This window comes from Lethenteron reissneri, chromosome 12 (assembly GCF_015708825.2).
Source record: "Lethenteron reissneri isolate LAM-NWPU_2019-01 chromosome 12, ASM1570882v1, whole genome shotgun sequence".
NCBI classification, from domain to species: Eukaryota; Metazoa; Chordata; class Hyperoartia; order Petromyzontiformes; family Petromyzontidae; genus Lethenteron; species Lethenteron reissneri.
Genome location: NC_083790.1, coordinates 10167880 through 10185145, shown reverse-complemented (window position 1 = coordinate 10185145; position 17266 = coordinate 10167880). Strand labels below are relative to the sequence as shown.

Below are 17266 nucleotides of genomic sequence, written 5' to 3'. Positions count from 1 at the left end.
TAATAATATGATGTATGAGATTATTCAAATGAAGAAATATGGATAAGTAGGTTTGATTTCACGAGGCAGTCGTCATTGGCCACACAATCAGTGCCAACTCTTTCTCTTTGCCCTGTTTAAGAAGTTAGAGCGCCCACAAAGCCACCATGTACAAACACAGGCCATACAATATATGTACTACGACGAACACGTTGTAGTATAACATGGGACTCATGACTTTCATCTCAACAATGAGGCAAAGCATGTTGCCGCATGCTCCACGTGCGCCATCGCGCTGCACCTGGAACGCATTAAGGGCTGTGTCCATACTGGTTTCGCATTGCGTTGGCCCCAGAGGTGGCACACAAACTAACCCCCCCCCCCCCCCCCCGCGTGCTGCCGTGAAATCTGGTTTTCATTTCATGCAGAACTATTGGTCAACTGTGGCACGTTCAGTTTGACGTGTTTTTTGATTCACTAATGATGTCTCGCGTGCCTGAATTTTATTTGGGACATCATGTCTGAATTTATTTTACTCGTGGGTCCCCGCCGTTGACCGTGTTCTGTAGGGGTCGTTCCGTACCCGCCACCTGCTGGCGCCACTACTAAGCCTTGCATAACACGAGCCTCGGACACTCAAAACTGGGGGAGTTGACCTGCGCCGGCTTTCAATTGGCCGCTCTTTTGAGTGCTTCCCCCAAGGGCCTCAAGATTGAGGTCAATATGTTATTGTGAGGAGTTACGTTGATCTTACCACACCTTGGCCATCTCCTCCTTGCGTCAGACAGATCTCTCGGTTGACACTCAAACCTCCAAATTTTCCTCGTGCAATACCACAAGAGGATAATTGTTTCAGGTCTTCGCTTTGATCTCCGTCTTCTGGGTGCTACTCCTGTGCCTGTGTGTAACCCGCCTACACGTTGCTTATCACACTTATGGCAGAAAGTGTGTTGCGAATAATTTCCGAAATTCCGAATAAAACATTTAGTTTAATGTGCATTTCGCAGTCCTCACGACGAATTTTTGTTTGACGTTCATTTTATTTTGAGTATTTTTTTATGTTCTACATTTGTTATGTTCAGACTGTGGACAGTCCTTTTGCAGTCACAGCACTAAATGTCGTTTCAATAATGCTCCCCATTACACTCAAACTGAGTGTACAGTTTTGCCAATCATAATATTTCCACCATAATTTTTAACGATCAGAGATAAGTCACACTCTTCAAAAACAAAACACAATACACATGATCTGCTGTAGCAACCAATGTGCTACATAGCTTGAGGTCGTTGAATGCAATCGGGTTTTCATTGTTAAACCTGACAACACGACTTGTTTTCCGGGCAAAGGAAAACACTGAAAACAGAACTCAAACCTAAACTTAGTGTTTTCCAAAGGTCGCCCAAGCACAGAGCATGGAACAAGCCCCAACTGGCAATTTGATCTCTCATTTGGAAGGGTGGGCTGTAGCGAGTTAAATGTTTACGTGGGCGTGTTGAGTGTTGATCGTGTTTACATTCACTTTCATTACAGAAGGATAATATTTACTACCACATTGAAAAATTCACTCATAAATAAACCGTAAACGGAATAAGGCATGGTACGATTTCACACGCTTGGCGGGTTGGCGTTTGATCCAATAATTATCTATTTTCACACACACACACACGTGCAATTTATAATGCCTTGTATTGTAAGAATCATAATGTACAATATTGCAATCAATCTAACTTGACATACCTGAAAATCTGAATAATTTATAAATGTAACCATAAAAATACAAATATTTTAAGGCCATGCGGCTATGTTGGAATGCTGAGCCAGCACAATTAAGAACCTCGGAACCTCGGTTTGAATCTTCATAAAACCAGCTACATTCCACGGATTATGGTAAATGACTGACACTTGTCGACAGATTTGGATAGAGCGCGAAGGAATGTTCCCTGGTGTTGCGTATGCAAATCTTGATTACGGTGGCAAGGAACGCTTGAGAGTGTTGTGTAAGAGATGCCTTTTGAAGTTACTGGAAGTAGATTTGCCGTATCATCTTCCCCAGAGCCGCTCCTTGACACGCAGCGAAGCACTGCCAACTGAATGAGTTCCAGAAAACCGATGATTTGCTTTTGGAAATAGATCAACCGTGTTTTGGATGACAGATGTCTGAATGTGTCCACCTTTGATGGACAATTGTAAAGTTGATGCAACCTGATAAAACAACATTCTATTGTACTCACCTGCAAGGCAGCACTGTATTCCTGCAGCTTCAGTGAGCAGCAGACAGAAGCCTGTAACTCTCTTTGCAGCTCACAATGAATATTTAATGTGAGCCCCTAGTGCATTGCCACCCCCAAGCAAGGTAAAACTCCACCGAGTTAACAAGGAAGAATTTGGCATTCGGTTTTACCTGCTTGTATCTCAGCATTTAAGGCCACATTTCGTCAGTGTCCATAGAGTGCTGACCTTAGCATGTGTCCATCTGAGACAGGCACATAACTATGTATTGTGCAAACATACGAGTTAAATATTTCACCTTTGATAGATTTTTTTTTGGGTTAGATTGGGTAGAATAAAAAAAACCTCTCATGGATAATATTGGTCGTGAAAGCCTTACGTGTTATTTCACCTTTCATTGCGTCATTCAATTGCAACTGTATCATTTTTAAAAAATGGGCGCGAGACGTTTGTAAGCGTGATGGTATTGTGGTCACATGGTTGCACATGAGTAGGTGTGCCGTCGTGGTTTGGGTGTCATTTAGCCCTCAAACTATCGACACACATTTTACACTATTAAAAAAAACTGGCCAGCTTGATAAAAGTGCGTGCTAAAACTTACAGACAATAAAAACAGCATTAAAAGGGACTAGGCTTGGCATCCTGACTCTTGTCAGTCGAGGCTCGTCGTCCCAAGCAGAGGCTGCTATCCAAGCCCCGCTCTTCTCTAACGGGCACTTGCAGCTTCCTGCACGGCTATTACGCGCCCCCTACCTTTATTATCGCGGCGTGAATACTTCCGATGACAAAAGCACGTTCAAAAGCATTACATAATCTGCGAATATACATAATTCATCTTACTTGATTACTGTTGTTATATCGTGTTCGGACTATCACACGTATTATATCCTGAGTCATAACGTGAAATGAAGAAGTGTGCTGATGTAACTCCTTCATGGAGCAGAGTCTGACTGGCAGAATGGCTCCGGAAGATGACACCACAGAACGATTCCTGGAGTCACTTCGATAGGCCTCTAGTTTCTCAACGCGAGAGAGCAGTCCTTCGTGTTTTGGAAACAATGCTTTGCTGTGTGTCAGTCAACGACTAATCACATGATCTGTATTTACCAAAGCTGGCATTAATTAATGTCAGTGACTTGACAAATATAAATCATTATGAGTGCTTCTGCATTGGTGACCAGGCAGGATGTCAGTGGTGCTGACTCACCGCTCCAACTTGGCCATTATGAGTTTCCTGAGCCTTTTAATCTCTCTATGAAGCAACTCTTTCCCCCCCTCCTCTTTCCTCAGAATACAACATTTGGATGAGGTGCGGTTGTAATGCAGGTTAGAGTACACAAATATAGACTGACGTAGCAGGACAAATCGTGTTTAAAAGTCCCGTTCACAGTGACGGACTGTTGATGCTGTAAGAAATGTCCCTGGATTGGTTGATTTTTCAGGAGAACTGACATTTCAATAGTTTACACCCAGTGTTTATCACAACCATTGTGTTGTTTGTATATAAGCACATACAGCTGAGGATTTGAGGCTCTCATAAAGGGGCAGTGGACATGATGGGGTGTGAGTGTTAGGGAATGTGTGTGTGTGAGGTCGACTCAGCCTCAAATGAGTGCCTGTTGCGGTGTGTGGTAAACATCACCACTGGGGAGTCAAAGGCAGCCGGGCATGGTGCTGGCCACTCACCACCTCGTGTTCCGTGCCAGCCATCATAGGTGCTCGCTAACAGCACTTTCCCTAACAGGCTGTTAAGGCTATACGGGGGATCTGTATCTTGTGTGTGTGAGTGAGTGTTGTGAATGCTGTATAAATGTTTTCCATGCTTTGGGAACTGTCAACTAGCTCATTACCTCCTAAGTAGGTATTATTTGTAGGAGAACGCAACTGCCCAAAGAAGGCTTTTTAAATGCCATGTGTGTGCCACAGGATGGGCTTTAAAAATTCCCCGTCAGTGTTGGAAAGAATACACGTGCAACATATATACACAAAGACAAATATTCCATGTATAGCCTTTAACAGAATGTTGGGGCAAGTGCTATTAGCGAACACCTATAAAGGCCGGCAAAGCACACGAGGGGTGGGTGGTCAACACCACGCCCAGCCATATATATACACAAAGATAAAGATCCCCCGTATAGCCTGAACAGACTGTAGGGGCAAGTGCTGTTAGCGAGCACCTATGAAGGCCGGAACGGTACACGAGGGGGTGGGTGGCCAGCACCACGCCCGACCGCCTTTGTCTCCCTAGTGGCGATGTTTACACACCGCACCAGGTACTCATTTAAGGCTGAGTCGACCTAGGGGAGGCCCAGGACCGGTTCAGATAATCGTCACTGGTGTTAGCCGTGAGCGGGAATCGAACCCGGGTCGCCAGGTTCATAGCGCAGCGCGCTAACCGCTACACTACCGCTCCCACACACACACAGACACACAGACACATTTATAACGTTATATAGCTTGGGAATTTTTGTTATTATTTCACCAAATTTGGCAAACATTGTATCAATAACACATGAGAGCCAGATGTGCTTTTTCACAGATTACCATGGGAGGAACTGATATTTTATTAATCTGATTAAATTAATTATCCCGTCCGCAGTAATAATGGGATGAAACGATTGCGCAAGTCCTCTTGTCCGCATCGAAAATGAGATGAGCAGCCAATTTTTTTACGTAGTCTCCGCACATTTGTGCATTCAGAAAAGTGGTCTATATGGGTGTATTCAGAAACAAATTACATGCGACTTAATTTATGTCAGTAATGTTTTTTTTTGTAATCGTATGTGTGCCGATATGTAGCCATAAGCCTGAGACATTTCCAAAGTTTCCACTTCAGTCATCCTAATAGCAATAACAGGTTCATTTAAGTAATAACAGGTGTATTTTGATTGTCACGCAGAAGATTTTCAAGATATTGATGTCTCAGGCAACGAACCTTCAAAAACGATGTACAAATGTTTTCAGTCGGTGTCTCCTTGTGCAAATGATCACAGAGCCCTGCTCATGTCAATTGGCAGACTTGAGGCATTGGTGGAAATTTCCAAATTATCTTGGCAGAGACCAGTCTGTCCCTAGAACAATCACATTTAATGTCCCACAAAGTGGTACCAATTTTTTTTGACCCAAGAAGGGATGATGGGCTTAGTCGACAATGACCGGGATTTTAATTTTTCCAACTTTCCACTCGTGAGTCAAATGCTCTGCCCAAAATGGCTCGAAGCGAGATATAAAAAAGAGGCAAATCACATTTTCATTTATCTAGATAGAGGTCTTACTTTTTAAACAAATTGCAGCACAACATTTGCCTTGAATTACAGGGTGTTGCACTTCAGTGAACATTTGTATGTGTGTCATCCGTGGGATCGTGGCAAGTGATGATGTAAAAAGTGCCGCGTTGGAAGCTGCCCCCTTTGAACGATTGGACCAAACCATTGCCCGTTCCTTGGGGAGAATCACAAACATACAATAGCGATAGTTTAGCTTTGCTACTACATAAACATTACAAGAGAAAAAAAACTTTCGTACGTAAGTGTAAATTTGAGCTTTGGACATTTTTCGGGAACTAAAAAAGCTTTGGTTGCTGTTTAAGAGTGGTTGGAGCTATCTGATCTGTCACCTAGTTTTTACTTTGGTTCATTCCGCTTGTCAATGGGCTTGTGTCCGGACGTATATATATCCTGGTGTGTCTGAGTGCTTAGATAGCGTTATACAGGTCTAACAGGTCTCATAGAACTGGACGATTCTGACTCTTGACGTTTAAAGCTGCCTGCCGCTCTCCAAGGATATTATGGCCAGTGCATAACTCTCATGCAGCCTTGTAACTACTTACCCTGCACAGCAACAGCATGTCGCAGGACATCACAATTTTCCGCGGCGACTTATGAACTCAAACGGTCAAAAGCTCCGTCCTTCCGACTCCTCCACTCACGTCGTCCGTTGAACAATGGGATGGAACGTCGTCGTTGCAATCGGGCCCTCATCACAATCCCCGGTGGTAGAACGGAGGCGCCAATGAAGGAGTTCCCCGCGCATCGTCAAGCGAGTGCCATGGGGGGCGTTAACCCTCCGCTCGTGCGCCGCTGCTGGGCCGACTGCGCGGCGTGCGCCTGCGACCGCGGGAGAAACCACGCTCTCCGCGGAGACGACCGGTGGACGCCGGGCGAGCCGCATCGAGTGCCGAGCGCGGATTTGCAAGAGCGCGTGGCGCCGGGGAACAGGGTGCTGCCCGGAATGCCGTACCTCGCGCTGTGCGCTGTGTGCATCTTGCTCTGCGTCCCATACCCTTCGCTCAAGTCACGAGTCTCGCCGTCGAGGTACCACGGGCCTGGGCGCGCGAGCCGCACGCGGCGTTAATACTTTATGCCCATCGCAGTTGTAATGATTGCGATTGAAATGAGCTCGTGGCATTACTGTTTGTTGTGTGTGCAGTCCAAATCATTTATGATTTTCATATTTATATGTAGGAGATACAATTTGTAAATGTAAAGGAAGGGGAGTTATTTTATTTAATATTTTGTAGAAACACTTATTCCATTATTATTGCAAGAATATAAATCCTACTTAACCATAATGGCCAGTGTGGGTTGGTAAACCCCTATGATCGATATGACGTTGGAAAGCCTTCATCCGGCACTGGATTGCCAATGGGCTGTAATTATCTGAATTATTAGTTTATCACGACTACACGTACTTTAGGCTGGATGGTGCCTAGTGAGGCTAAATCACTCAATTCATAACGGGAAGGTCTCACAAAGCTTACATTTTGGTAAGTGGACAACTTTGCTAAATCATCTCTGTGGTCAAAAAATGCGTCCCGACTTTTACGGAAAGTCAGTAGTTGGTGTTCCGTACTGTGACTGGCCCCTGTCTTAGTAACGTGGAACTTATAGCACTGCCTCGGCGCTGTCAATAATAACAATAATAATGAGAACCACCCCAACCAAGCTTGTTTAAATAGGGAGGCATATGTTAAAAAAAAATAAACCTGCGTTCAATTTCACCTTGACATCCCAGGTTACAAAGCAGCAGGGCTCTAATCTGAAGGTTTGTCAGATCTCTAACCCTGTGTGAGAGTCAACTCGACTACATCGTTTATCTTTGTTAAGGTTTTCATTGTTCACGCACGCTCATCAATCATCGATGTGACAGTGGGAGGTCACGGATTTTGTTTCATATTTCGCAACTAAACTTACCACTTATTTAAGAAATCAGGTCGGCGAATGCAAAGATCTTTGTTTTATCTTTGCGACAGCAAAAAAGAAACCACTTATTACTTTCATTAACATGTTATTTGTCCTAAGTTCACCGGAGCATCAATGTTATGGCCTTATTCAATATACGGGCGTGATTGTTAACACAAAGATATGTGATTTGATATGGATTATAGATCACGCAAATTTTACTTCAATTGAATACACTGGCAAATTCCACGTGGAAATGGGGACACTATATTTTCTGTGTATTAACTTACATTGCAATGTTTCATTCTAGTTTTGTGAACATCCTTATCGCTGGCAGAAAGGTCACAAATGAAACCCTGAGCCCTCCTATACTTTAAATGCTTTAAGGCAGCATTTTTGTAATTCTTAAGCATTTACGACACCGCTTTTGTGGGTGTGTGTGAGTGTACGTGGGGAGCGGTGGCATATTGGTTAGCGCATTGTGCTTTGAACCTTGCGACCCGCGTTTGGGTGCCGCTCCCGGCCAATCCCCTAGGTCGACTCAGCCTTAGATGAGTACTGAGTGCGGTGTGTCATTATCAGCATTGCGGAGTCAAAGGCAGCAGGCCGGGTGTGTTGCTGGCCACTCACCTCCTCGTGTGCCGTGCCAGCCTTTAATAAGCGCTCGCAAAACAGGAACTTGCTGCAACTTTCTGCTAACACCTACATGGGGGTGGGGGGGGGGGAGCTTTATAAGGGTGTGTGCGTATCCAGGTGTCTATCCAACAACGCCGCCGTGTTGTATGTAGTTCGTCGCCACCGTTGTGAAATGCGCGAAAAGAAATGCGTGGAATAGACGGACGCTGCAGGAGGTGTGGCCCACGTGAGCTACTCAAATGTGCCACGTGCGCGCTGTGCGTAACGCGAGCGGGGCCCGCCACAGCCACCTTTGAACTTGGCAGCTGTGCACAAAGGGCGACGATGCCCCCACCCCACCCACCTCCCACCCTTCGTTATCCCGTCTTCTGTAATGCACTCCTTGGACGTGGCACACTGCGACTAAGCGTATCAACGAAAATGTTTGGTGAAGGTTATTGCGGTACGTGAAATGCCGGTATCGCAAATTTACTATGCCGCAACATACTTTAATCTGGAATTGTGATATGAAACAGCTGTTTTTTCTTATTGTAAACTTGTGTTTCCTTTGTCCTGCTTGCCGGTGCAAGTTTACATAAACTTTGCGCCACCCTGCTTGGTTATATAGTGTGACACGCAATACAATTTGGTTTCGACGTGTAAACAGCTTGATATGACCTATCGTCATATACCACACGCATCATGCCACCCAGCTAGCGTGGGTGCGACCGTGTATCATCTCCCATTGATAGGAACTTTATAAGGGTACCGCGTGTCACGTTTCCACATTGTTTTTGCATTGTGCATAATGCAGGCAGACCACGTTATAGTGTTCCCAGGCGATAACGGCTGTTTTAACAAAATCGTACATATCTAGCTATGCGGCGTTTGCGGTTACAACGCACCACGACTCGCTCTTGGAAGGTTGCGAGTTCACATCCTGTTACTTAGGCTTTGTCGGACCCATCAGCTGTCTGGGATCGATATGTGGAGAAGCGCTTTTTTTTTGGAAAGCCCAACATAGGGCATGTTGTAGTGAGACTTTGGTCCTCGCCATGGTGAATGTGGAAATTAAGCAGCTAACTCAGAGGAGCCAATGTGGATAACACTGATTTGAGTGGAGGGTGGGGGGACACACACGCGCTTTTTAACCAATAGTCCATCGTGTAGAATTTATGATAAATTGCGTCACTTTAAACTATATATTTTGATGCGAGCAATACGTTATTCAAGGAAGTTCTGCATCTCAAGAAAATGTCCGCTTACAGACGAAATGTGTATAACCAACAAGCCGTTTCAAACAACTGTTTGAATCGAAAATCCGTGAGTGCAATAATGTCTGGCATCTGCAGGCAGCACAGTACCATTAAGAATTTGGGTTTGTGAAACTTGGGGATTTTGGTGTTGGGCCTTTTTTCAACGGTTTTATTTAACTTGATTCCTGTTAAATTTTGATTTAAAGCTTTCGTGACTGCAGGGATTCATATTCTTGGTTCTTTTGGTAAGTCACGTAGAAGGGGAAATAATAAAAAAGGAAAAAAAGAGAAAGATATATTTTTTTTCCCTTCTACGTGACTTTACCGAAAGAACCAATAATTTGACTCCTGTTTGTCATGGTCAAATCTTGTAATCAAAATTTAGTCTACTTTCTGTTGTCCAATCAATTCAAAATTTTGCACACGTACTCGGATCCGGTGACAATGCATGCCTGTATCAAAATCGGCATCAAGTAATCAATTAATTGGTTCTTTTAAAGCAATTAAATTTTGTATGGACGGCTTATTCATTAAATATTTATTTGGGGAAGTCAAAAACGTCGCGGTCCCTAAACTCTGGAATCGCCTTCGCCCAAGAAGCAGGCGCCACGTGTCTCTTGTCATTAAGATGTCGACCACTTCCCCTTGTCCAATCGAGTTATTTACTTTTTAGTGTTTCTACTGAAACAAACAGTAAGGAGGGGGAGGGACATATTTGGATGTGTCTACAGTATACTGTACAAGTGTAGAGGAGCTCTTAATGCTTGACGTTTTCACAGTACGTCACAGGGTCTTTTTTTGTTCATTTTGCAACAGATGGCACACTTTGGTAATTCCATGCAGAAATAATTGGGAAGGGGGTGGGGGTGTGCGAGCTCAATGGAGAATCTGCTGATCCTGATAACATTTTCGGACCTTATGAGTCCACAGAATGTGGCGTGTCGCTGCTGACCTAGATACCCCAAGCCGAACAGTAGTATTATAACATGCTGCATTTGCATGTTATTTACGAGGGTGCAGTCATTTGAAACCTGCTGTAAATGTTAAAGGTCTGGGTGTCTGTCAGGAGCCTGCCCTGCCGTAATTTTACTGTTTGACCTCTCATTGTTAGTGCGCCACGTAACAACAATAATAATCCTGATTAAATTTTAAAGTATCTTTCATGGACGATCTCAAAGCACTGCACGAGACCTGGGATCTCAGAGGAGATCTGCATCCCCCGGATCATAGAGGCCTTGAAGGGGCGATTGGTTTGGGTGCAGCGTGTCTCTGGTGTGGGCCGGGGCAAGGTGATATTCGGAGCTGGCGAGGAATAAAACAAAAAAGGCCGACCCCTGTGGAAAGATGACGCATGTTGTATCATCACCTGCCAGACGAGCACTGTTTGGGCCCTGTATCCAGTGCTGTGGCAATATGCTTGAAGATTTTTTTTTACTCAGTGTGTCCTTAAAATATGTTTATAATTCAGGAGTGGGGTAGCCACGGTATATATTAGTTTCTTTACAAAATCTCATTAATTCCACAATGACCGAATTGAGTGCATTTACAGAATGTACTGTTATTTATAAAAACCGTATATATAATACAAGTGGGATCTTTAAACATAGGATGTGTTTTAATGTAGTGTAACTGCATCACCACCATTTAAAGGGTACGTGTTTGAATCCTGGTTTTGTGGATAAGAGCCTTTCATTCGTCCAGGGTCAATAAAATGCATGCCACGGTACATTTGTCAAAGCAGGTAATTCGATGATTCCGTCCCGAGTTCCAATGAACTCTTCAAAAACACAGGCTTCGCCAAAGCTGAAAGGTTTGTGGCGGGAGGTCGAGGGAGAGGGAATTGAGAGGGTATGACAGGCGACGTGATCCGATTAACGCAGAGGGGGCGGCCATGCGTCGCTACACAGCGTCGCTATTTTCGGGAGCAATCGGGCTTGCAAAAAAAACGCTCCAGAAGGGGGGCGGAGGGGGGGACGCTTTGCCCGCCGGCCTCCAAAACTTCCGCTTGGCTGCAGCCAGCAAATTAGCATGACATGGCAACGGATGCGGCGTCTCGGCGGCTGTGCACATGCACTCGAGTGAAGATGACAGAGCAAACAAGCACCCACAACTAATAAATTGGTCCCATAGATTCTCACTCATACAATGCTGGCATGGCTCTCAAGTCTATTAATAGCCTTGAACCACTGGCATAAATTCCACATTCCTGTGTCACTATATAGGACAATCACTGTCGACTGCCAACAAAAGAAGAGATAAAACACCAAAATTGCTGTTATCATGTAGATAGGCACCTATTTTGTATATCCTCGGTTGTCCAACGGGAGCCTGTTTGTTAATGGGGGGGGGGGGGGGGAGGCTTTTTAAATGTATACTCAGGCCTCCTGTTTTAGCACCGATGTTACTGCAGTGGCGTGTTATCTATATATATAAAATCGTTCATGTCTGTCTGTCTGTGTGTGTGTGTGTGGACTTTGGCCCATACGCACTTTCATTGGACGGCGGTTGCCCCTGGCAACGGCTAGCCACGCCTTCGCCGCTTTCATTGGACCTGGCAACGGCTAGCCACGCCTTCGCCAAGGGCTGCAGTTTCATTGGACGGCGGTTGCCCCTGCCAACGGCTAGCCACGCCTTCGCCACTTTCATAAGCTCCGTATTTAATTAAATAATAGCCATTACACAGTATTGTTGGAGCGCTAGGGGGGGGGGAAGGAACGCCACCCGTACCCTGCCTCTTCCAAGCCGACAATTTTAGGCGAGGCCGCAGGCTTTGCACGCTACTAGGCCTCGACACCCACCACGCCACTCTGAGGTAAATTCATCAAAGTTTTTCCTACTCTTCACTACACCCCCACCACAATGTGTGCTATTAATATTACTTTTAAACCCAACGCGCCAACAATCGATTACTTTAATGTTCACTGTACAAATACTCATTAAGCTGGGTGAGCGTACTGCCAGTCTATCATGTACACTGTAGCCTGCTTATTAAGCTCGGTGAGCGTACTGCCACTCTATCATGTACACTCTAGCCTGCTTATGAAGCTGAGTGCGTGTACTGGCAGTCTATAATGTGGACTCTTGCCTGGTTATTATAATCGATTCTTTATATGTTCTTTGTAAAAACAGTCATTAAGCTGCTTGAGCGACCCCAGTTCGATTCCAACTCACGCCCACCACTGCTGACGATTATTTGAAACGGACCTGGCCCTCCCCTAGGTCCACTCAGCCTCAAAAGCGTAACTGCTGTCGTGTGTGAACATCGTCACTGGGGAGACAAAGGCGGCGGGGCATCGTGGATCCAAGTCCCGGGCGAAGCCGGGTCATGTGTATGTGTGTTTGTGTTTATGTGTATGTCTGTGTGTCTCTATGTATGTGTGTATGTATGTGTATGTATGTGTTTGTGTGTATGTGTGTGTGTATGTATGTGGGTTTTTTTTATGTCTTTATGTGTATGTCTGCGTGTCTCTATGTATGTGTGTATGTACGTGTGTGCATGTGTTTGTGTGTATGTATGTGTGTGTCTATGTATGTGTGTGTCTATGTATGTGTGTGTATGTGTGTGTATGTATGTGTGTGTGTATGTATGTGGGTTTTTTTGTATGTGTTTATGTGTATGTCTGCGTGCCTGTATGTATGTGTGTATGTACGTCTGTGGATGTGTTCGTGTGTATGTATGTGTGTGTCTATGTATGTGTGTGTATGTGTTTCTGTGTTTGTATGTGTGTGTATGTATGTGTGTTATGTGTCTGTCTGTGTGTCTGCATGTATGTGTGTGTGTATTGTGTATGTGTTTGTGTGTGTTTGTGTGTTTACGCTCGCATTACACAAATGTATAATGCGGGTCTAAGGCGTTCCTTACACAGCATTGCCGCTTTATTATTTCAGTCGTTTACTGCCGTATGCACCCTGAAAGTCGTGTGTGTCTGCAGCAAGCGCGTGTATGTGTACCTATGGACGCGCGCGCGTGTGTTGTGTAGGGGGAACGGTAGTGTAGTGCTTAGGGTGCTGCCTGTGTGTGTGTGTCTGTGTGTGTGTGTCTGTGTGTGTGTCTGTGTGTGTGTCTGTGTGTGTGCGTGTGTGGTGTGTGGGGAGCGGTAGTGTAGTGGTTAGCGTGCTGTCTGTGTGTGTGTTTCTGTCTGTGTGTGTCTGCGTGTGTCTGTGTGTGTGTCTGTGTGTGTGTCTGTGCGTGTGTGGTGTGTGAGGAGCGGTGGGTGTAGTGCTTAACGCTACGCTGCGCTACCAACCCGGCAAACCCAGTTCGATTCCCGCTCACGGCCACCACCGGTGACGATTATTTGAACCTCCCCTAGGTCGACTCTGCCTCAAACGAGTAACTTAACTACTGTAGCGTATTAACATCGCCACTGGGGAGACAAAGGCGGCCGGCCGTGGTAGATACAAGTCCCGGGCGAAGCCGGGTAGTACAGCTAGTCATATTTTAAAATTACATCACCCTGGCATGACTGACGTGCCATAATTGTGAATTTGATTGGAACTTTATACTTCTATTAGACAGTCAGGCATGTATCTTCTGGAAAAATGTAAGTGATATTTGTTGTTGCAACTCCCTTAAATGTCATATGCGGATTACATTTTGCCTTGAATCCCTGGCGGGTGAATCACATGAGCTTCAGATTGCAGTAAGTCAACAATGGTAATCTCATGGAAGACACTGGCTTCTGCGATAGGAATGTAGACGTTACACCACAGGCTCAGGTTCACCAGTGGAAGTGAATGCCATGACCTTGCTTGTTTGAGTTGGGAGCTGCATTCAAACGTGGGCTAGCGATGGCGGCGGTAGTGATGGCACTCGTGTTGCGTGAATTAATGCGTCGCGCATGCCCCCTCTGCTGTTGCTACTGTATGTATGTTCAACTTCTTTCGCACCGTGCCTAGCCAACCGTGCTAATCTGAGGTGTGGAGAAGGACAAACTAAACAGCAAACGTAGTTCTTAAGAAATTAATTTTCAAACTGGATGATTAGAAGTGCATAGCTCCAGTGCCTTACTAATATCAGAAGGAAGAGCATTCTAGACAGCCGCAGAAGTGCATCTGTAAGCGCGCAGATGCGGTGACCGTCTTTGTTTGATGGCCAGCCAAAACCCGCTTCTGCGAGGAAGACCGGAGTTCGCGTGATGGTTTACACTCCTTGACGAGATCCGCAAGGTATTGTGGTTCATTTGTGGCAAGCACTTTGTGTGTAATGAGCGCAAACCTGCTGCTGTCGCTGCCGCTGCTCCAGCAGGTGCTGCCCTGGACTGGATGAAGACACGGGGCCGGCGCTTGGAGGCAGCGGGCAACACTCGGGTGATGGTGACGCAGTGCCAGAGGCCGAGGAGCAGGTAATTGAGGAACGCAAAGCCGTTCTCGCGCGAAGGAAGACGTGGACATGAATACATACCTCTTCTATTGTCGATGCATACTTTAGCTGTGTGTGCCATTCTGTCCCAACAGGTTAAGATTTGCCCTCAGCAAAAAATACTTTTAAAATTAAATACAGGGGTTAGGGTTTGATAACGCTCGAGTCATGGCGCCGTGACGTCACTCTTACATATGTTGTAGTACATCAGTGCAGTCATCTCAATAGAGGGTACTGTGACGACTCGCCTTGCCCGCACATTAAAAATAAAATTCATGAATGGAGCTTGAAACTTGCCAGACAGCTGGGGGGTGCACAGCCTAGGCGTCCGTATACTATATAAGGACGACTTGTCTTTTTTAATGAAGCATTTAAAGTTATATTCTTTGGGTCTTTCGGTAAAGTCACCTATCTACGTGACTTTACCGAAAGACCCAAAGAATATGAATTCCTGCAGTCACGAAGTCAAGATCTTTAAAGTTACTTTAAGGAGCACCCCGTAATAGTGCTCCCCTCCCCCCACCATCTAGTGATATGAATGCAGTAAGACTTTAAAAGCAATTCCGTTATGACTTGCAGTGCATGATGGGAGCCGGCACTCCAGATTCGTTATGGCTGTGCTTGATCTAATGGTGGTTAGATGCGATTTGGCAGGCAGATCGCTGGTTTTCTATTCATAAGAACATATATAAACTGTTGCTCTGCCATGGATCGATGAATAACAGATAAAGCAGAACCGATCTATGAAAAATAAGAATATGCTTTACCCTTTTTGGCAATCAAACAGGAATCAAGTCGGCATTAACCACACGTACTGGTGGTGGACATACAAATAAAACATGCTCTTTGAAACTGATTGGCCTATGGAAGAAGGCTGTTTCTGGTGTAGGCCTATCAGTTTCATATTTGATACTGGCATAAAGTCCCATGTTAGCGAACCAATCTGTTCATTTTGATTTTGAGTCCTGTTACAGCGGTGAACAAGCACAAAACTGATACAATACCACCACTGTCTTTAGCATTGCACTGCCTTATAGTAGAAGAAAGGCAACCTGTCTGCATCTTCAATAGAGAATGAGGCAACACTCATCTCCAATGGTGTCCCTAAGAATGTGCAATTTTTTTACCAGCTCACTTTGTTTACCCCTGACTGGGTTTTATATTTGAAAATAAAACCTTCTATTTGTATCCTCAGCGGCACCAAGATGGATAGATGAATGACGGGAATGAATTGTAATTAATCTCTTGCTTCATGTCACCTGTTAATAGATGCATTTTGAAACCCGCGTGTTTCCTGTGCGAATTTCGAGCTCCTCGTGAATGCCATGAATTTGCAGGGCGTGGGTGGCGTGGTGCCACCCCATGGCCTTGTGCCCGGCTCGCTTGCGCTCCCCGCGATGCGGGTTTGGTTTCGGCCTGCCGAGGGGGGCCAACATTTTGAGCAATCACACGTGGCTCGCAGTTTTGCAAGTGGGGTCCTCAGTCACGCTAACTTGGCCTCGAATGTGACGCCACGGTGGCTAGGAGATGTTAACTCCCTCGCCTGGTATGCAGGAGGTCGTGGGTTCCATCCCCACCCTGACTCCCTGGAATATATTTGGAGTTTGTGTGTCTCTCTCCCTGTGGTCGTGTGGATTTTTCTCCGGGTCCTCCAGTTTTTCCCCTCCACATTTAGAAACATGTGTTTAGAGTATTTTGCTGCTATACATTTCCACATGGTAAGCTACTCCGTTGAGCTATCATTTGTGGCCAGGTCGCTTCTGAAAAATGTAGCTCGGTGGGCCTTACCTGATAAAATAAAATAGTTACATTTTTAGTTTAGTTTAACTTCCCACTGCTTTCAGACAATATTTTCTAAAGTCGAAATTCAAAGTGTCCACCGACTTAAATGGATAACCGTTCTCATGACTATGTTGGCGCTTCTAAGCCAGCAGTGGACATTGTACTTGATTGCGTATTTGATGAGCACTGTTAACTACCCCGCTAAGTGGTACTCATTTATTGACCCTGGTCTGGAGATGGGTATTTACAATTCTAATTGAGTCAAGTGCTTTGAAGGTTATAAAGAGATGAAGTGGATTCCAATAAATTAACACGTCCACCTTACTCGTCCAACTGCCCAGACTGGTAGTTACAGCACATCAAAGGCAGGTGAATGTGTGGCTGAGATGAATTACCCATTTGTGGCCTTAAGCACTTATCTTTGGCTGAAGGCCACCATATATCTTCCTGAATAAAATAACCTTCGCGGCAGTGATCTGTGTTGTGCAGTCACAGCACATCACCTCATAAGCAGCGATATTAGATGATACCGGATTTGGCACCTGGACATGAGCACAATTTCCCAGCGGTGTTTCGTGCCTACGCGCTCATTGTCCAGTAATTGAAGTGGAATTAATGTGCTCGTGCTTTTCTCATGCTATTATCATGAAAAATGTATTCCTTAGGTGCCCATGGGAGGGCCTTTGAACACAAAGCCGGACTTGCAAATGAATGCACGTTTGGATAACAAGAATGCAAATAATCCTTATACTGGTGAAGCGCAAGTGTTTATCCATGATGAGGATGAAAATCAGGTGAGAGTTGTGTGTTTAATTTAAGCTGCAGTTTCAACATCACGCTTGCATTCACTGAGTGTCAGTGT

The 17266-nt window shown here is 45.2% G+C and overlaps 1 protein-coding gene across 4 annotated transcripts in view; it reads left to right on the top strand.

Annotated features, from left to right (window-relative positions):
- The window catches only part of LOC133341879 (uncharacterized), a 56247-nt gene that overhangs the window by 26209 nt on the left and 12772 nt on the right, over positions 1–17266 (top strand). The window contains exons 1-3 of one of the 4 annotated variants that reach the window (XM_061550689.1): positions 5897–6522; positions 14509–14605; positions 17070–17198. In XM_061550689.1, the coding sequence (XP_061406673.1) occupies positions 6017–6522; positions 14509–14605; positions 17070–17198 (732 nt within the window). In that variant the 5' untranslated portion in view covers positions 5897–6016. Of the gene's footprint in view, positions 1–5896; positions 6523–14505; positions 14606–17069; positions 17199–17266 lie in introns of those variants that run through there. The other 3 variants (XM_061550688.1, XM_061550691.1, XM_061550690.1) reach the window with 3 other exon arrangements.